This window comes from Manduca sexta, chromosome 9 (assembly GCF_014839805.1).
Source record: "Manduca sexta isolate Smith_Timp_Sample1 chromosome 9, JHU_Msex_v1.0, whole genome shotgun sequence".
NCBI lineage: Eukaryota > Metazoa > Arthropoda > Insecta > Lepidoptera > Sphingidae > Manduca > Manduca sexta.
Window position 1 is genome coordinate 1,483,322 of NC_051123.1, and position 21,859 is coordinate 1,505,180.

Below are 21,859 nucleotides of genomic sequence, written 5' to 3' on the forward strand. Positions count from 1 at the left end.
AACATTTTTTTTATATATAACCTTACTAGTAGATACTCAATGCAAAAATAAAACGCTTTGGCGCGCGCACTCTCAAGTTGCACGTATATTTTTCCTTGATCTCAGTTAAGCTTTTTTTTAAGTAAGTAATTTATTGTCGAGTTGAGATTGCAAATTCCAGTTAAATGTTAGTAAGTTATTAAAACTCACCCTAAATGAATAATTACCAAAACCAAACATGCCAGTATCAGATTAAAGACAATCTAAATCGAGTCTGAAGTGCGAGTACTTAATGAATTAAAAATGTAAGTTTGCAACATTTTTCATTGCTGCTCCGCTCCCATTGGTCATAGCGTGATGTTATACATATAGCCTTCCTCGATAAATGAGCTATTCAACACTAAAATATTTTTTCAATTCGAACCAGTAGTTCCTAATTTGTGAATTATATATTGCACACGGCTTTGGATGTCATTGGGCTCAAATAGAACATGATCTGGATTAACTACCTACCACTGTTCCGCCTTCAAACACCGCGAACAAATATTCTAAGGTTTGCGCCTGCGTCACGGGCCATACGATTGCTTAATACTATATCTCAGAACTTGGATATATTTATATGTAACCTGTCAGAATTCACTGAAATGGCTCATAAATGTATTGAAATAAATTGTTAAAATTAAATCTGTATAACATCGCATTAGTTTCAACTGTTATGGTGTTATAATACAAGTATAAATAAATAAATAAAATAAACTTATACTTAGGTACAACTTCTGAAGTAGATAGTGGGACTGTTATTTAGCGAAAGGTCGAATGCGAGTAAAGCCGCGGCTAACAACTAGTCTTAAATAATTTTAATACGAACATAAATGTTGATGATTCATGGGATTGTCTTAAGATTTTCCTAGTAATTAAATATTTATTACTTACTTACTTAAGTAACAACTGTAATACGTTGGTATTATGTTGGTTTTGTACAGGCACGGATTCAGGTTTAAGTTGTGGGGGGCGAGGTTTAGAACTAATCATTGTGATGCGATCTGTAGAGAATAGCTTCCATCGATAAAAAAATCATAATTTTTTAATTTGACTTCTTATGATTAAAAATTTATATCAATTAACAATCTGAATGTGAAATTGGATAGAATATTTATATGCAACGAAATACTTCGGGTGAAACTGAAATCAGAAATGTTTACATCGTATGTGCCACTTGTATAGTTCGGTAAAGTCGTACTTCTAAGGAATTCGATGTTATCCAACCGCAAATAGCTAAGTACAGTTGGATAACACAACTGCGTACTGTGCAGTTTAATATAGCGACTGCCGTATGGACATTAAGTACAGCAATTGTAACTCACCTATTATAAAATTCTTCCAGTATGAATCAATGTATAGTAGTACTCAGTACCCTACATTCTTAATCGAAAACAAGCTAAATATTTGCGTACGTTATGCTTCTGCCTACCTCTCATAAGCGCGCATCTAACATCCATGTGCATAATGAAGTCAACCGAGCTATTGAACAGTATTCAACAATAATGAACCAGTGACGTGACGCGTACTCATCCGTGCATGAACCGATCCGGCTAAACCCGAGGATTGCTATAGTTCCTAACACGCGGCCGAGTCTACTGCACGCTTGTGTTGACCTCTAAACAATCTCTTAACCACCTGAGGTTACCGGCTTAACTGGACCTCCGAGTTCACGACATTTGCTCACGGTGCGCGAGTGTTAGAAAGACCAAGTTATACCGGACACGCATAATGTAATATTAATTACAATAACGTTTTGGGTTATCGTTTCTGTTATTATGTGGTGTAAAACATGTAAAATAAACAGTGAGTATAGGATTTTGAGTGAAAGGACAGTATATTTAAAAGTATGGCAAAAGTCTTGGAATGGAACTTTGAAGCTGATCAAAAACGTCGTCGAATACTTTGGTATGTTTTAAGGTATAATCCTTAAAGTATTGTAAATCAGGTTATATAAGATCTAGACTTCACAATAGATTTTACCTTATAAATGATTATTTACGCAATGTATAATAATAAAGTTTTGTAATGCGTGAAGAATGTATAGCAATCGTAATTAGTTTTTTTTTTTACAAAACAATGTATTTCATAAAACTTACAATGAGAAAATGTTGATTGTGTAAGGATGTAGAAAGGCTATTTATCTTCCATTAATTATATGTATAACAAACTAGGAATTTATTTTACCCCTAAAGAATATGCTACAAATACTGTATTTGGATATCATAGTTTCGTCCCATGATAGCAACATAAACATACTAGAAACATATTTTACCCCTGAAGATTATACAACGAATACACAGTTGGTAAACTATATTTCCGTCTCATGATAGCAACCTTACTACCACATCTAATTACAAATCCTTTACAAATCAATTATAATGTTTACAAACGAAAAACCAACTCATTCATACAAACAAAATAAAAACACTTAAATAGCAAATAAAACAAAAAACTATGCCTAAAAAAGCTGGCTTACATTCCGGTCTCAAGCGTGCGCCCTTGGTCGTAATTGTGGGATCAAATGTCTCATTAAACGTATTGATTGTGTCAACCATCACGCGTGTTTGCGACCAAGGACGTGGTTGCGATGTAAATGGTCGTTTGCTTCTGTTGTGGATAATTGCTTGTTTGCGTGGTTGCAGTTCGCTTTTTAATTCAGGCTAGGAGTTATGTTTGATGATAAATGATATGGAAATATAAATGGCAATTTGATTACAAATATTTATTATTGAGTTTAATGGACTCATCTTGGCAGTTAATGTCAAAATTTTGAATCTTGTGACGTGCCTATGGGGAAGGTTCCATATAACTCGACTCCTGTCGATATCCCTTTCATGTAAAATCTAATTATCAATAGACAATTTGTAGACTGTATTTATGCATATTACCTATATTTTGCGTTGGGTTACCTTTCGAAAACTTCACCCTTCGCCAATTTGAGGTACTGATTTATTTTTGCTATAAAATCAAATCAGATATAATATTTGAGCATCAGATTGTCATTTAGTTTTCATTTCGTTATGGATCTAAAATCAAACTAGTTTTTACCAATCGCATGTAAGTAACGCAATTTCTGTTATTTTATGTACTTTACAAATAAACGTGGTTTACCTATTTTGTAAACAAAAGTTTATAGCAGTAGAGAGCAGTCAATTCTGGATATCATCCTTGAACTGCACATAATGGTTTGGGTTTTCACCGGGTTGGTTCTGAGACCGAACGATTCACTCAAGTGAGCAATTTTACATAAATCTATGTGTTAGTTTGATCCCAATATCGAGACAAATGTTTCTAAGAAAATATTTGTTTCCCTAGCCATTCCTGATAAACGAAAAGTTAAAAAACGAGTCTGGGTTCAGGACTATGTGGGTGATATATAAAGCTTGTCGTTTATATTTATACCACGATTATTTGTAAAGCAAAGATATTCTACGCTTGGACTAAATTACTAAACTAATTATAACTTGGCATATGGCTTACTAACTTATATTTATTCTTTTCTTTTCTCCTTCTCCTACTGTTTTATGTTTGTCCAAACGTTTGTACCTTTCCAAAACTTCCATGGAAAATTTGGTCTAATAACGAAATTCGCGAATACCTCAACGATCTTCAAATTAACGGCAATTGCCCTTTCGACGCCACTTGTAATTGATTAATGCGTCCTGTCTTCTGTCGCAACAACGAATGCATTGTCACTCGCTGACCGCGTGATCTATTTCTGTACTATTGTTGCCATTTCCAACTCTATTTATAACCTTGATAATTCTTACCGAAATTGTTATTATATATTTGATTGGTTTATGTCTAAATATTTCTTTTTCGGGCCTTTTTCTTCTTATTACTTGGGCCTTGTGAATTGACGCTCGTGGTCTTTTCGATTTTGTTCATACTGAACTTTAATTGTGTTGCAAATTTCTTACTAACTCCATGCCCCTTCTGTCGATAATGTAAACCATTTCTCTTTGCTGTCATACAACACTTGTAATCTATAATTTATTTTAAAAATAACTATTTGCGCCTAATCATATATTTACGACGTTATTCACACTCTTTTTTTACTGTTGAACCTAACATTTTCTTGATAATTACATGCCCCTCTTCTTTATTATTTCCCTTTTATCAAATTGCCATACAACACTCTTTATCGTCCATAACGTTTTACCTCAAAACTAAACCTTCTAACATTCCCTTATCCCATTGCTCCCAATCAATTTTCTCCCATCCTGTCTCCCATGTATATTGTGTTGCGTCTACCAGTCCAAACGCCCCGTAGCAAAGCGTACTTCACATACACAGACGGCACCTACGAGGAGGAGTACAGCTGCTGGCCTCCCGCCATCTGCATGATCCTGATCTCCCTGGTGGAGATCGTGCTGTTCTGCTACGATGCTGCCCAGGGGAACACTCAGGCTAATGGTCCCATTGCTCAAATATTCATCTACAACCCGCATAAGCGGCAGGAGGCGTGGCGGTTCGTCACTTACATGTTGGTTCATGTTGGGTGAGTTCTTTTGGTATATTTAAGATTTTTTTGGATGTATTGAATTATTACAGATTTATTTTATTTCTTAATATGACAAATAATTTCTTGGTTTTTGCCTCTATTTGTAATAAATCTATATTAGTTCATCTTCAAAAACAAATCCTTGAACTGAAGTAATTTTAATGATGATTAAAAGGAGTATCGAATGCATAAAATTAAGCTCTCTGTGAATATGGTGTTAGTTAATAATCTTTAATAAATACTCTAAGTATATAAATTATATTGTGTGTATAGAGTATAGACTATAGAAGAATCATCAATCAATCGTAATATCTTCTTTCTCTGCTACAAACTACGTAACTTAACTTCTTAAAACTCGTGCATTGAAGCAAAATACATGACCCTAAAAATCTGCTATATCATTTCAGCGTAGTGCATTTACTAGTGAATCTACTGGTTCAATTATTCCTCGGAGTACCACTAGAGATGGTGCATCGATGGTGGCGTGTGACGCTGGTTTATCTCGCTGGGGTCGCCGCCGGTTCGCTGGCAACCAGCCTCGCAGACCCGAAAGTCTACCTCGCAGGGGCTTCTGGAGGAGTGTACGCGCTGATTGCAGCTCACGTGGCAACTATTATTATGGTAATTTCTACCCACTATTTTATTTACTCTTCGATATATTCTATCTTTTCGGTTTTGTTAATTCGTTGGGGGTTAAGACTGATTGTAAGTGCTCCCAGAGCCTCGATTTACCGCACGCAGTGGCGTATTTAGATAACTTATAGACTAGTGCGAAAAACTGTCGCTTAACCGCTGAGAGGCCCCTGACGGGGTCAAATATAATGGGTGACCAATTGAACTTTTTGGTAGGTAAGGCGGGTAAATTAAAAAAGGGTTTTTGAGTTGGTCCAAAGGCCCTCTCTAACCTCTAGGAGATCCAATGCACTGCACCCGTAAACTCTCGGTGCCATAAAATTCATGCTACAGCCATTGACTATCCCGGCTTCTGATGGATCCTACAATAATTGCAATGGCAGAATAGCGTTACTCATCAACGTAGCAGAGATTGCGATCTATTATTTATTATCAATATTGTTGTGAATTCCAGAACTGGGCTGAAATGGAGTTCGCGATAGTGCAGCTGTTAGTGTTTTTACTATTGGCTGGAGTGGACGTCGGTACAGCTGTGTACGACAGATACTGGAGGCATTTAGACCAGCACATCGGTTACGTCGCGCATTTGGCCGGCGCTGTGGCTGGTAAGTTACTTATTATAAAAGTGGTACACGTGTGTGCCGCGAGATGTCGCTATTTTAAAATGTGCTATAAAGTAACTTCTTCTTCCTTAGAGTAGTGGGGAAAGTACGGTTACCAACAAAAGTAACTAAACAAACTAAAGTTCGTATCACCTACACACGTTAATAGTATAATATTTATTTATCTTCGTCTAAAATTTTGTTAATCGTTTTGTAGTTTAACTTATTCAATAAAAAAGCTATAGACCCAACATTATATAGAAGATTAGAATATATTCAGATATTTTTGTGGCTGACTGTACTACATTTACCATAATTATATAATCACATTAAATAAAACATATCAAACACTTTTTTTTCTTATTTCAGGCCTTCTAGTCGGTATTGGGGTACTCCGTAACTTGGAAAAGCGGAAGTGGGAAAAGCGTTTGTGGTGGGCGGCGGTGGTGTTGTACTTCGCCCTGATGATCGCCGGGATCTTAGCCAACATATTCTGGACCGCCAGATTTAAATAAGCTGAATGGGGTAAGGGTAGCCCATAGGATAACGTATTGTATGCAATAGAATCGGAGTTTGGGATAATTTGAATATATTGACGGAATAATAGAGCCACTTGGGTTTTAATAAAGAAAGAAAATATTTATTTGTAACAAGCAAAATTACATAATAATAAAAAAAATATACTTAAATTTGTTTGCTAGTCACAAAAGCGAGCCCAACTCAGCATACTGATAAAAACCAGCGCTAATCATCCGCTGGGCCGTTTTGTGATGTTTTAAGGGTTTCTAGTTTCATTTTTACCCCAATTTAGGTGTTTCATAAATATGGGGTAACATTTTTATTAGAATTCTCTTCGTTATTGATTGTATTACTGATACAAGTGGCTTGTTTTATTATGTTATGTCTTGCCTACATGTATTTGTTACCTATTTCACTTGCCTTATTTTTATAAAAAGTTAATAATTTCAAATTTACCCCAAACGGAACTTGAATGAGTGTTGCTACACCAAAATATTTAGAACCAAAATGAAATTGGCAGTTTTTATTTAATACAGTGTTTTTGTTAGTTATTTGTTTAAAAAAAAAAATATCTAATTTTGAAATAGAACCATGAAATTGAAATTTTAAAAATAATAGTACATATTTGTTTTCATTTGTTATCATGCAGTAAATAACCACCAAAGTATGATCAAGTTAAAGCTAATAATCATAAATTAGCTAATACAAGTTGTTTTCGAAACATTTAAGTTTATCGACCTTATTTTAACCAAAACTTTTAACTATTGGAAAAGACATAAAAAAAAATCCTATATATTGTATGTATGTAAATATATTCTGGTGTCATAAAGGTTTGAATGCTTTGGAGATTGTATTGTGGTTTAATGTTCAATAAGTATGGAATGTAATGGAGGCAACGCACTTCGTATTTGAGCCCATATTTGAATTGTGACCAATTTAATATTATCTTTGTACATAAAGAACACAAAGTTGATATTGCGTTGCGAAAATGTGCAAATATTTTGACAAATACACTACATGTAGTATCACCATAAATTAGGAATGAGTACTTGTAATAAGGCGCCTACTCCGAATCATATTTGAGGGGAGGGGGGGTCTTTGCGGATGGTTATCTATGATTATAAAATAATTTAAAGATTAAAATTAAATTATTTTTCGGAATTTATCGCGGTTTAAATATTTTAGTTTTCTTCCGACGTTTCCAAGACTGCAGGCTTCGTGGTCACGGGGGGGACTGAGGTGTTGTTCATCCGCAATGTCAAAGTTACTTGACTTACTTACTTACTTGACTTGATTTAAACGAAGAAGGAATCTTATAAGTCTGCAATATAAAGATTATTGTTTATCTGAGAAATTTTTCGAAGTAAGATGTTAAAATATCATTTAATCTATAAACATACTAAAACATTCCTGTAATTCCGAAGTAATGACCATAATTATGTTTTATCGTATTCACAGAATATGGACTTTTGTGATAAAAATAATAAATGTCAAAGTGTCGGAGTAAGCGCTTGCCTAAATGTTACTATTTCCTGATTGCACATGAGTGCCTCCACAATTTTCTATACAGTATTTTGTATCGTAGGCTTTGTGTGCCTTTTTTACATATTATATGTGTGTCTGTGTGTCTGTATGCTATAATTGAATATTTTTGATAATACTGAAATGTTTAATAATAGATGTATGTTTTTTATGTATTAAAAAAAATTGTGGCAAGCTTAAATTTCTTAAGTGTTACTGTATGTATAAAGTATTTTTGTAGCTATTTAAATAGCATTTTGTAATGGTATAAAGCGCCGTCCTACGTAAGTATTGCCATAATATTATGTGTAAATGTATTTTATAGGCGATTTTTGTAAAAATGGTAGAATATGTGAGATAATGTGGCAACATCGGTGTATAATGTTATTTGAATGAAAATAGATTATACAGAACGATTTGTATCAGGCCTCTGAAAATAAAATGTATTCAATTAAGTATTAGATCAGTGTTGCGATTTATTTGGTACTTTGGTATTAAATTAAAAGTATTTTTGTAGTTAAAATATAATAATATGGCCTCGGTGACATTGTACCAATTTTTAACATTATCTAATTATTGGTGCCTTATTTTAAACATTTTAGAACTTCGTCAAGTACTACTTAGTGTGTAAGTAAGCGAACTTTGAAAACTTCCTATTTATTATAGAATCTGCTGACGGTTATTTTTTTTTAAATATTTTGTACTCTCGAAATTTAAGTCACTATTTTTATACTGTGTACTAATTCTTGTGATGCATTTACTATACGCACAAATCTATAAAAAGTAAGAAATAAATATATTCAGTAGTATTATTATCCTGTTTTTACGTCTAGTTTTACATCTAAATATTCTTTTTTATATTCCAACCGTTATAAACCTTTGAAAAACCATTTATTCTCCTTTAATAACATAAACAGTGGAATGAATAGGTTAAAAAAAATCGGGATCCATCAAAATGATGAAGTTCTTCAACGGCGGATTACAATAAATGAGCCAAATCTTAATTTTCGATCCGATCCCGAAAATAAACCAATCAAAACAAGTAATTTGTAAGTATATCAAAAACTTTACTCTGATTGGTCCATTTTCGCGATCGATCGAAAAAAGATATTTGGATCGTTTATTGCGATCGGCGGTTAATCAGACAACTCTCTTAGTTTCTAGTGCTATATTTCAGTTTTATTACCATGTGATATAATGAAATATTTATGTAAATGTTGTTTCTGTTGTATGTTTGTATGTGGAATTTTTTGCGAGAGGAACTCACGTTTAGTTTTTCAAACAATATGAGTTTAAATATCCATTTGTCCTACTAGTTTATGCACAAAATGTAATTGAAAAAAAAAGTTCAAAAACACCTAAAAATACATTTCGAAATAACCAAAAAAAAATCTATCTCAAAAATTTCGGAGAAAAGTATCCATGTATCAAAACATTATTATAAATGTCTTTAATTTGTTAGTATAAGGAATGTATGTGGAATAAATAAACATGTGTTCATTAAGTTTTAATGTATTATAAATTATTTATGTTATACATTTTGCTTTGGAAATTTGCAAGAAAACACTTCATATGAGATACAGTCTAATTTGTTACACAATTCATTATTAATGTTATGTGGCATCATTGTAGTTAAAACTTTAGTTTATACCTTTTCCTGGTATTCTGGCAACTGGATCCTAAGGAATTATATTTAAAATTATAAATTGCGACAGGAAATCCTTCTTGTTTTATTCAAATATGAAAATCGGATAAGATGCCACATACTATATTGCAACTCTTAACCATTTTCAAGTAAGAATAAATATATTAAATAATAGGTAAATATTGTACATTTCTGTTTTGTATGTAATAAGGCTGTATGGATTGAGTTCCTTTCATGTACCTTTATGAATAATGTTATTATTTTTGAAACAAAAGAGGTGGTTTCCTCATCATCTTTCAGTTAAAATAAACGCCATTTTTACGTTACTGTTTTTATTTATCCCTTCAATTGACTGTCAGCATTTTTTTTATTCTTTTTTGACAGGCCAATTAACTTATCTTATTGTATATTAATTGCGTTATCAATTGATGCTGATGAATGATCGAAATAATTTTGTAAATATGTCAAAATAAAATCGCATAGTTCATCATTTTTGAAGTTATTAATACGGGCAGGTATAGAAATTTGAAAATCAGTGCTGGAACTAGAAAACTATCTTGTCGATTCAACAGCGTTGGGCAAGATCATATATGTTGAAATAATAGATTATCCGATAGGAAATCCTATTGTGTATGTAATAGCTGTATTTAGTGAGCTTAATAATGGCAGAATAAAGGCCTTTCGAAGGTTTGGTTTATCTTTGTATAAAGACAAACTTCTGTTTAAGTTTTCACTTAGGATTTCCTTTATAAAAAATGGTACAGTTATAAAAACAAAACTATGACAATTAACACGTATAAAATTGACACCTAGGGTTACCAATTATTGTAATTTTCTCCAGATTTATGTCAAAAGTAAATGTCCTTTAAACTACAAAACATGTTAACTATTCAGATGGCTATAACAAAGAACCCAGACCTGAAACATGATACAAGTAGGTAGTTTACATAATAATCGAAATATCTAAATAAATACCTAGCTGTAACTGTTCTAACCTTCGCAACGACGATGATAAGGCATAGATATAATGGATACATTGTGCATGTACTTAATTCCATTATTTTTGCAGAAAGCTCCCACGTTTTTTTCCATTGTCTCTTATATTCATATATCAAATTTCTTCTCTGTACAGATATAAACATAAATTAAAAATATATATTCAATTATTGAGAAATTAGTTGGAACTTTTACATATAAAAGATTGGGTATTTTGTATTCTTTAAGAAAAAAAATCAAGTTTTCTGTAGTCTGTCTGACACAAGTATTTTTATTACTATTCCGGGTAAATCAAATTTTAATGTATTAACACCGATTTTGTCTTGCTGTCAGTAAGCATAGACTAATATATAATACTGGAAATAGACTGGCAACTCTCAGTTTGAAATTTCATAATGTTAAGCGACATCTGGACGCCATACAGGGAAATAAAATAAATATACCTATGCATGTATATGCATATATAGGTTTCTAACTTTCAAAATTATATATTTAATTCTATGTCGACCCATCGGTAGAAAAAGTCGTAATTGTAAAACACTGATTCTTAGTAACAATTTTTGGAATATAATATGCTGTTATGTAAATAACAAATTAGAATTTATTTTATTAATTGTCAGAATCAGTGTTTTGCAGATAAACTTTGTTCTATGTATGGGTCGAAATGTAATAGTTTGACCCAATTCAAAGATAAATAATACAATAGTATATTTTAAACTAATTTATTTCTTTTACACATTTATTAATACATTGTCTGATGTTCCGGGACATTATGTAAAATGTTTTACAAACAACACTACACTGATATAAATAGTTCAAATTTCTTATAGAGAGCCTATCTAATGTATGTCACTAACACTTACACAAACACAGTCAATAGGTATTTCTTAAATACGGAAGAACTGAAGCTCAATTCAACGTAAATATACAACAAAAAACAAAAATCACAAGAAAATGCGCACGAGTATACAAATTTACCGACAGAAAAATATCTTATGACGTTTACTAGAAGTTGCTATTGTTTGTTAGCAGTAAACTACTATAAAGTACTAAAAATATTGCTATTCGTCCAAATTTATTTTAAAATTATAAGTATTGTAGATAATTTTTATAGGAAGTAATAAAATTTATTTTTAAAGCATAACTGCTTGTTAAGTTCTAGCTTAAATAAAAAAATACCAGAATTATCAAAATTTATACGTACTAAAACTAACATATAATGAACTAGTCACACTGAGAAAAGATATTAAGAAATTAGTGCCATGTATAGGGGAGAGATGGCGCTTATTCTAAAAAAAATAATTAGTTCGAAGTTACCAGGGCATGTCAGTAAGCTGTCAAAGAGTGATTCAGAATATCAGTATTATTTTGTTATCAATTTTCTAAAATAATTCCCCGCTCGCAGTGTTCGTCTACAATGTACGAGACGATAAGGTGTTTACGTTTGTAATTGTGAATTCAGTGGAAAACGCGTAAACGTTACATTTGCACAAACAGTCTGCAAACATGGGCTGGTACGTTTACACGTGTGTTTTTTTATTTTCTTTATTCATCAACGAGTCATCGCTTCGATCCGTGGAAGATGAAGACGAGAGCTTTCTTTCTGAACCGAAATACACAAATACTGAAGATCTAGAGAAGTTGTTTAACGAATTTGAGAAGACATATCCGGGATTGGCGAAATCGTATTCTATAGGTAAATCGGTGGAAGACCGTCGGTTGTTAGTGTTACTCATTACCGGAGATGTCGGTACCGTCCACCCGGAGCGGCCGGCGTTCAAGTATGTGGCCAACATGCACGGAGACGAAACAGTTGGCCGAGAGTTGATGGTGTATTTGGCCCAATATTTGTTGCGGAATTACGGAAAGAATGAACGGGTGACGAAACTGGTGAACACCACGGAAATACATCTGATGCCGTCGCTGAACCCTGACGGATTTGAAGCTGCGAAGGTAGGTCTTTGTTATTATTGCCAAAGCGCCTTATTTGAGAACTAATAATACATAAAAAAATAAAAAGTTGTCAAAGCATAGATGGTTTTGTGATAGTAAGTCATTTCAAAATAATATTTTTATATTAGTATTTGTCTGGCTTGTAAAACAAAAGAACTGGACAGTATAATTGTATTTATCTTTTTGTAAAGCAGGAAAATATGTTTATGAATTGGTTTGATAATTTCAGGAAGGCAAAAACCTGTTTAATAATTTAATATATGTGGTTGATTGTTTTATTGAACCAAATGCAGTAATACATAAGGATCACTTTCACTTGAAATTATTTACCCTAAATGGATTCCAGTAAGATTTTATTTTTAATATATTGATATCAGGCACCCAGCCAGTCATAAATATGTAAATTGCTTCTGCAACATGATTGAAAAGGCATGTTGCAGTGGCAATGGTTGAACTTCTCTAAAAGGGAACTGGACACAACACAGTATAGGTACTAACATGCATAAACATGATCTGAAATTTGTTCTAATTATAATCAGATTCTACATAAATTACGAAAGAGAAGACAGTAGGAATCAGGTATACAGACCTATATATTGAAAACAGTAAATAATGTGAGCAAATACCTGATTGTGATCACTTAAAAAAATTCTAATCATTGATGTGGATTAGATTTTTTTTCTTCATCATTGATGATAATTATCTCTTCATAAAAATGCCTTTGTTAGTTCTTTTATAATATCGCAAAAACAATATATAATACTTTATTTGAATAGTTAATTTTTCTTTAACATGGTAGTGTGACAATACAAATCTTTAACTAATATTTTGTGAATAATTGCTTGACACCAAACTGCATTGCAACTTGACAGTAAAATGTTGATGAAATGATAATAAATAGATCAAATAATACAATAGTCAAGAAATTGGTGTAATATTAAACACACCACATTCAAACTATGAATTCAAGGTTTAGTTTTTTCTTTAAATGGTCTCTTTCACAATTCAATACTATTATTGAATTGATTTTTTAAGCTTGATAAAAAGTATCTGAATTAAATTACGTGAAGGTTGATTGGTAAGACAAGGAAATTATAATGCCATTTTATTTGAGAATGAGTTTGATCTTAAATATACATTTAAAATAGTAATTTTATAATTTTTTTAATGAATAAAATAAAAAAGAAAATGCTTATAATTTTATAAAAAATTAAAACATTAAAATATTTAAAAACATAACAACAGGCTATTGTTTCAGAACACTATTTAGTGGCTAACAATTTTAATGGTAATCAGTTATACTGATAACTAGATGTCCCTGCAATGCTAAACAATGGTTTAACATTGAAGCAAGTGCAATGGTAAATATTTGACATTGATGTGTTTTGCAATGGTAAAAGTACATTTCTTTTCTCAAACAATTAAAAAAAAAAATGTGTAAGTTAAATTAAATTTGCTGTCTTATTATTCTTTATGCTTTTCATATTACATTAATTATATTTATGATTTAAGAGAACGGAAGCATTAAGACAAACAAAAAACACAGATGGAACACAAAATTTCATCGAACCCTTTCTTTACATACATTTATTTTGAGAACTACTCGTATTTAAATGGTAATTTTGATAAGTAAAACCACACAAATATTCAAAAACAAATAAAAATAATAAAAAATAACATAAATATATCTATTGTAAATAAAAATAGTAAAAAAAAGTTTGGATAATTTAAATACATTACTGTATACAAGAAAACAGAATATACATTGTAGGAAAGAATTCTAACACACAATGTTATTTGAAAGGTATATAGAATAAACACTGGAATCTGGACCTGAGATAATGTAATCAACTGACCTGCAGTAGGTTCATGCATATGTCCATGAGTGCAGGGCAATGCCTTTGATAAGGAAATGCAGGGTCTGTATCTGGTATGCGAGATGTGTGCAATATGGTTTACTAAATGTTTTTACAGCTCTGAGAACCTAAAATATATTTCCACAGAATACTAGGTGTGTTGTGTCTTTTTCTAAGATGACGGGAAACTATATATGGTAGTCTAGAACATAAATAAAAATGTTAATAAATATTTATTTGTAACAAACACAGCACATACATATGTATAAAAAAAACAAACAAAAAGTACTTAAAACTATGTTTTCTTCTAAAGGACTCCAACTTTACATTTGCTGGCGATAAAGTCAGCACTGGTCTTCTGTTGGGCCATTTTATTGTTGATAATATTGCAGGCGCCAAAAGCAACAATGTGTGAACCAAAAAAAAAACAGTAGTTCTTTGAGAACCTCCTTTTTTGAAGTCGGTTAAAAAGGCATGGCAAACCAGTTTATGTCATTATTTATAAAAAAAATAATAATGTGCTTGTAACATGCCACCCACAACCAGCCTTAGCAGTTAGCCTTCTGTTTTGGCACCATGATTTACATTTTCAGTTCCCAACTTTATTTTGGTTACCATAAATCACTATTGTGCCGGAATTATTTTGACTCATGGCTTTGGTTGGTGAACCAATCTCTGGTTTGAGATATAGCCAATAATAATTATTTATTTTCATTGAGACTATATAAATGCAAAAACCTATTTGTTCCCTTTGTATTATAAGTTATACATCAATGCTATACTTAAACACAATCAATATTTAATATTTGGCAGTTGAATTCATTCCAATTTAATCCCAGAATCTAGTTTATATTCATATTATTTATATTTAGATTATAATCTATGCTATATTTGGATATTTTAATATTTCAATGAAGCATAGCAGTTGGCAGCCACTTGTACTTTACAATTACGCGAAATATAATACCGTCACAGCGCACGTCATCCGAGCTACAGATGCTAACCAGACCTTCACTTCTAAATATACTGATTATAATATAAACAATGTCTGCCCTGTATAATATAATAGAATCCCTCTGCTGGGCACGGCCTTCCTCTAATACTAAGAGGGTTTAGACCTTAGACAACTACGCTGGCCTAATGGGGATTGGCAGACTTGTCACACCCTCAAAATTCTTATTCAGAACTTCTTAGTTCCGTAGGTTTTCTGACGATGTTTTCGGCGGTAGTCGAGACGAATGTGCAAGTTCAAAACCCAAAGGCACGCACCTCTGACTTTTCTAAAGTGATGTGTGCATTCTTTGTGAATTATTGCTTGTTTTAACGGTAAAGGAAAAACTGATTACATATTACAAAATAAATACTTCGACCGGTTCCAGACATTAAACAAATATACAAACTTGTCGGCCATTAGTCGATTCCTAAACGATTTTAACCGCTACCGTCGGATCTATTACTGGTAAGTCTCTCATATGTGAGAGTCCGCATGGATAGGCACCACCGCCATGTCTATTTCTGCCGCCAAGCAGCAGTGTGTAGTTGCTGTTGTCCGGTTTGAAGGACTTTGTAGCCAGTGTAACTACTGGATATAATGACTTAACATCTCATGTCTCAGGATGACAAGCGCAGTGGAATACCAAACAATATTTTGTAATTGAAGGGGTTGGATGGTGTTTCTACTGTTTATGGGCGGTCGTATCGCTGACCATCAAGCGAACGGCAAGCTCGTCTCGTCATTCAAAGCAATAAAAAATCTATAGCGTAAATGGACCAATCAGAACAAAGTTTGTGCTTACCGATGAGTTATCTTTCTTGGTTTATTTAAGAATAGCTAATGGCTTACCATTAACGCTAGATGACCGCTAACGACCCGTTAATCGTATAATTTATTGCAATCATTAATCAGTTTTATTTACGTAACTTGTTACTTGTTAATTTAATAAATTGTGGTGTAATTTCATGATCACCATAAATCTTTAGTCTACCTTGCATAGGTTGTCTGTCTGGGTCTTAAAAATATTTGGAAAATCGGTAGTTATATGTTAGCATTCCTTGTACGGACTTATGGAATATACAGTACGCTACAATTGACGGTAAATACTTTGGCGATAACTGAACTGGCAACCGCAGCGTTGGATGTCCACCCACGAGGTTGACAGATGACCTCATAAAAGTCGTAGGAGGTCGCTGGATGCGGGCCGCTTCCAATAGGTAAATCTGGAAATCTTTGGAGGCCCATGTTCAACAGTGGACATCCTGCGGCTGATGATGATGATGATGATGACGGCTGCTTCTGTTGGCTCAGACAGACCATGAATAGTATCGTGAACCGAGTTACAGACGGCGGAAGGCCCACGATTCTCATATAGTCCACTTGGATGGATCTAAGTGGACTATAAACATAAGACGTCATACTACGGATAGTATCACGTCTTTTTCCCCACTTCAGTAGGCGAATGTGTATCATACCTACATTTCGAGCTATGTTAGGTCCTACGTTAAAGGGGGCCAATCTATTGCTATGTACCGGGCACAATTCTAGACCCCGCCGATATTGAACAGAAAACACCAGTATCACTGCCTCAATCCGAACCTGAGACCTCAGAGCAGGTTGTCATACCGCATACGCCCCCAAGGCTTTCAGATTTAAATGATTATATACGTCAAGACGAAATACATATATGAATTTCAAAGTAATTAATATGGGATGTCTGCCACGTTAGCGTGTGGATATTTATTTGGGGTTGACCAGACGGCATACATACTACATCTTATAAGTAATATCAGCCCTGTATTATATACTTGCCCACTGCTGAGCACAGGCCTCCTCTACTACTGAGAGGGATTAGGCCTTAGCCCACCACGCTGGCCTAGTGCGGATTGGTAGACTTCACACACCTTCGAAATTCTTATAAAGAACTTCTCAGATGTGCAGGTTTCCTCACGATGTTTTCCTTCACCGTTAAAGCGAACGATAAATTCACAAAGAATACACACATGATTATTTATTTTTTTTAGAAAAGTCAGAGGTGTGTGCCCTTGGGATTTGAACCTGCGGACATTCGTCTCGGCAGTCCGTTCCACACCCAACTAGGCTATCGCCGCTTTTACTACATCATGTATTTACGTATTTTTAGATAGCGTCATAATTAATATAATTAGGTTAAATTATTGATAACTCTTGCGTGGACAGTAGATTTCGGGGCTTTCCCAATGCCAATATATATCTTAAGAGATAAAATAAATATAAACATATTCTCTTTATCTCGTTGTAAGTCACATGGGCGTTTGTGACTAATTAATATACAAATTTCAGCCTTGTATCAACGACGTAGGCAAAAGTACAATTAGTTTGCAGTTGTCTAGGTGTAATGGAACAAATAGTGCTCCTATCTAAATTTATATCCAACTTTTGCCTGGCTCCATCCTCGTGAAAAAGTTTTGCGGGATAGAAATTATAGCAGATAGGAGTAATCTAAGATGTTTTTATTACATAGATACGTTGTCCGAGCTCAATACTGGCAAGACGAAAGTACGGTAATTGCCCGACTTGTCGTCCAATGAGCGTGCGGCACTAACTTTGTTACGTATCTGTCGATGTATATACATCCTTTTCTAACGAATGTATGCTACATCTTTTTATTCCTTATTCGAGCCAATTTGTACAGGTACGTGACTATAGCGAATACTGCGCTGTTTTTATGTGCCATTTTGTTAGTGTATGACGCGTCTATTTGTAAAACGTCATTAGGAGTAATGTAGGAGTGTTTATCTGCACATTATTAGCCCGAAGTCTGGAATTTGTGCCCAATATGGCGGTCGATTCGCCGCCCTTCATATCATGACGAAAACTGGGTGCCCTGGTTGCATTGCCTACCTACCCTTTAGGTGTGTAGGATGTGTATTTTGTTTTGTTTATCGTGTATATAACTCATAACATAAGTCAATCGCGGTATTTGCCAAGAAATAATACATAGTTATTGATGTTGATCGACTTGTTGCGCGGCGCATGGTGGCTCAAATGCAGTTTGCAGTGTATGCGATTGCTTGCGATCGTTGACTCTGACTGGATGTTGGCTAATCAAGGTCAACGGCAAAACGCCGGCACGTAACGACATCACGTGCTTTGGACCAACGCGTACTTTCTATTATTACATTCATTCATTAGCGTCATCTGGTTTGTAGGTTGTCACTGACTACTGAGTGTCCGGAGAACTAAAACATCGTAATATGTTTAAATAGACTTACTCACGCCTCTTATCCTTAAAGGGGTTGGTAGAGGCGCAAGTTGTGGTAGGATATATTTATATCCGCTCGGATAGCAACCATTCATGAGGTGTTAAAAATCGTCCTCCTAGCCCACGTAAGTGTGTCGCGTTCCGGGATTAGCCTGTGTATATCCGGTTCCAAGAAGCATAATTGTGTCGACTGTCGAGGAGTAATCATCTCTCGTCAGTCGACGTTCTATTGGACCCCACTCCACTTACCATCAGGTGCAGTAGGGGTCACATAGCCCTGTACGTATAAAAACGGGCACCCACTTTTCCGTCGTATAATGTGTTGGGTGTACCCGTTGTAAAACGGTCCCGAGTTCAATGCCGGGGCCGAAAAAATATTAGAATTTTTTTTAAATCGGGTTTGTGGGCTTTAAGAATATAAATTATTATAATAGGAATGATCGAATCAGAAATTAGGAGATCCGTAGGAGAACAAAGGTTACTGACATAGCCCATAGGATTAGCAAGTTGAAGTGGCAGTGGGCCGGGCACATAGCTCGAAGAACCGATGGCCGTTGGGGTCGAAAGGTTCTAGAGTGGAGGCCAGGTACAGGCAAGCGAAATGTCGGACGAACGCCTACAAGGTGGACGGACGACCTGGCTAAGGTCGCAGGAAGTCGCTGGATGCAGGCCGCTTCCAACAGGTCGACGTGGAGATCCTTGGGAATGCCTCTGTTTAGCAGTGGACTTCCTGTGGCTGAGATGATGATGATGAAAGAACACTCAAATCTCAAACTGCTACGGAATCAAATTGGAACAAAATTAGAAAAAAAATCTTATAACACAAACAGTTCAATTTTCAAATGGCGAAGTAAAAGGCAATTTACTGCAATACATGGCTTGCATTCAAAATTACAATTAATCAATTGTATCACTTACATGTCGGTTTAACGACGTAGACGATAATAATAACGAGCGGAAAACGCGTGTGATGCAGTTGACAAATGTGCACTTTTACATAAATAAGTAATGTGCGCGCTACAAAACTCGCAAAGAGCATGCGTAATAAAAACGCGCGTATTTCAAACATAGAATCACGTTTTTGTCCCTTTTTAGGATTTTATTATTTTGAACAATAAAATCAACAATAACCCTCATTAAATTGCTGCTGATAGATTACTTATGATTATAAGAAAAAAGCGAGCTTCTACCAATGCTATTACTTTACGTATTTTCGTAATTCTAAAGGAGGCTTATTGACTACGAAGGACGTCAAAAAGACTGCTTTATATAGTTTGAAATTGAAAAAAAACGTAACAAATAACAAACATGAAAAAAATAATATACGTTTATTTGAACCTCCTTTTTTGAAGTCGGTTAGTAGAATAGCACTGAAGATTAAGCAACACAATTAGCGATAAGATATATTATTGTATTCTAAATGAATTTCACTCGTACAATACATTTTAATAATGTTAATTAATTAGAAGCAATTAATGTCATTTTTATCGTTTGCGTTTTTTCCACAAACTTGGGGTTTAATATTTATCAATGCTTTGAATTTGATAATTATTATCTAACTTAGAATTTTGTTACTAATAAATACATCATCATACTTGTGATATAAGATGTATTTTTTTTATTGAAAGCACAGGTATGAGTGTTAACTGCACTTGATAATGAGTGAAGTAAAGTCTAAAGGACATGTCGACTGACGAGATGGAAACATCCCCACACGGTCGGCATAGTTATGCCGGTCAGCCTAATTTCTTCTTCACACTCCGCTTAAAGCTCCGCTTTTCAATAAACCATATTGCAGTCTTGTCAAACCTTTTAACCGACTTCAAAAAGTAGGAGGTATTCAACTGAGTTTTTTTCATGTATCTTATGCCATATCTCCCAAATTTTGAATCGATTTTGAAAATTCTTTATTTTTATCCAGGAAGGTGCCTGCGAGTCACCAAACGACTACCTAGGCCGGAACAACGCCAAAGGCGTGGACTTGAACCGCGACTTCCCGGACCAGTTCGACAAGAATCGAACCAACGACCCCGAATACATATATGGCAACCGCCAGCCGGAGACGGCCGCGCTGATCCGATGGGTGTTGGGCAAGCAGTTTGTGCTGTCTGGCAATCTACACGGAGGCGCCATTGTCGCGAGCTATCCCTACGATGATTTGAAGTAATGTACCGATATTTATTAATTGTATTGTTTTTGTAATAATGTGTGTGTGTCATGTGATTAGTGATCTCCCCTGCTTATGTACACACGGTAGAATTGACATTTCAAAATGTAAACGTGTCTAAAACAAAAGTGCCAATATAACTGTTACTTTCAAAGAGAGAGATAAACAAAAAAAAACTTACTTCTTTTTTACTGCAAAGCAAATGTCATTAAATCTTGAGCCGTATATATGACGGCATTTGGTGCTTACGTCGTTTTAGAATAAAACAAAATTCAAAGTGAAAATTATGAATGAAAATATCTGAATTTTGATAATAGAAAAAATATGGGTCTCATAATTTTAGAACTAGTTTCATAAAATATAAACATTTGAGTATGTTGAAAAAATGAAATGTTGTCAATTGTGAAAGTGCAGTCGGCCTTAATAGGATAATAGGGCTTCACTATCGAAGGGTGAAATTTTCGAAAAGGAACCCGACAAACTAATAATATGAATATATGCTGTCTAGAAATCGTTCTAATGATAATTAAATTTTACATCAATTACATAAGTGAAGCCGGCAGGAATCGGTTTATATGGACCCTTCGCTTCCGCCGTAGGGCTTAGAGTTTAGGGAAGAAATGGAATGGCCTCTATCTTTCACTATAATTCCATCATCATCATTACAAGTATAATTCCATATAATTGTAATGTTGTGCGTAGCTTCAATCGGCGTTTGAATTTAGCTCTGTTAACACTATTACATGCATCCTTTTTTGTATAATTATAATTTATACTCTGTAGCTATGCCTAAATAAAATAAAATAAAATCAGTAGACTTGATAATGTGCCGTGTTCACATCGGTTTTTGTGACATAGTACTACCCTCATTGTCACGGCCGATGTTAGGATATGAGAATTGCTAGGTGCTCGCAATTAGGTGCTGCGTGCATAGAGCTTAGGGTTGTTAATAAAGCAATTTCACCTTTAAGTACAATCTTAAGTAGATTGATATTGAACTATTTAAACAACACTTGAGCTGTTGTTTAAACAAAAAAATCTCAACTCTCGCAAGTTGAAATTAAGCGTATAATTACATAATTAAAAATGCAACGTTATTTAATTTCGCCTAGACAGCGGACGGTGAGGCAAGTATTGCGCATTGCGAACAAACCTGTTTAGGCTCAGAGCAGTGCACACTTATTGATTATGGCAGTGGTCACTT

General features: G+C 34.2%; 2 protein-coding genes across 9 annotated transcripts in view; both read left to right on the forward strand.

Moving 5' to 3' along the window:
- Nucleotides 1-9,767, forward strand: part of LOC115455656 (rhomboid-related protein 2) — a 37,053-nt gene extending 27,286 nt beyond the window's left edge. For 3 of the 6 annotated variants that reach the window (XM_030184311.2, XM_030184313.2, XM_030184315.2), the window contains 4 exons: nt 4,279-4,522; nt 4,933-5,146; nt 5,613-5,763; nt 6,130-9,767. In XM_030184311.2, the coding sequence (XP_030040171.2) occupies nt 4,279-4,522; nt 4,933-5,146; nt 5,613-5,763; nt 6,130-6,275 (755 nt within the window). In that variant the 3' untranslated portion in view covers nt 6,276-9,767. The remainder of the gene's footprint in view (nt 1-4,278; nt 4,523-4,932; nt 5,147-5,612; nt 5,764-6,129) is intronic. The other 3 variants (XM_030184312.2, XM_030184314.2, XM_030184316.2) reach the window with 1 other exon arrangement.
- A 1,993-nt stretch (nt 9,768-11,760) lies between these two features.
- LOC115455674 (carboxypeptidase D) overlaps nt 11,761-21,859 on the forward strand; it is a 34,115-nt gene continuing 24,016 nt past the window's right edge. For all 3 annotated transcript variants that reach the window (XM_030184335.2, XM_030184336.2, XM_030184337.2), the window contains exons 1-2: nt 11,761-12,394; nt 20,410-20,651. In XM_030184335.2, the coding sequence (XP_030040195.2) occupies nt 11,948-12,394; nt 20,410-20,651 (689 nt within the window). In that variant the 5' untranslated portion in view covers nt 11,761-11,947. The remainder of the gene's footprint in view (nt 12,395-20,409; nt 20,652-21,859) is intronic.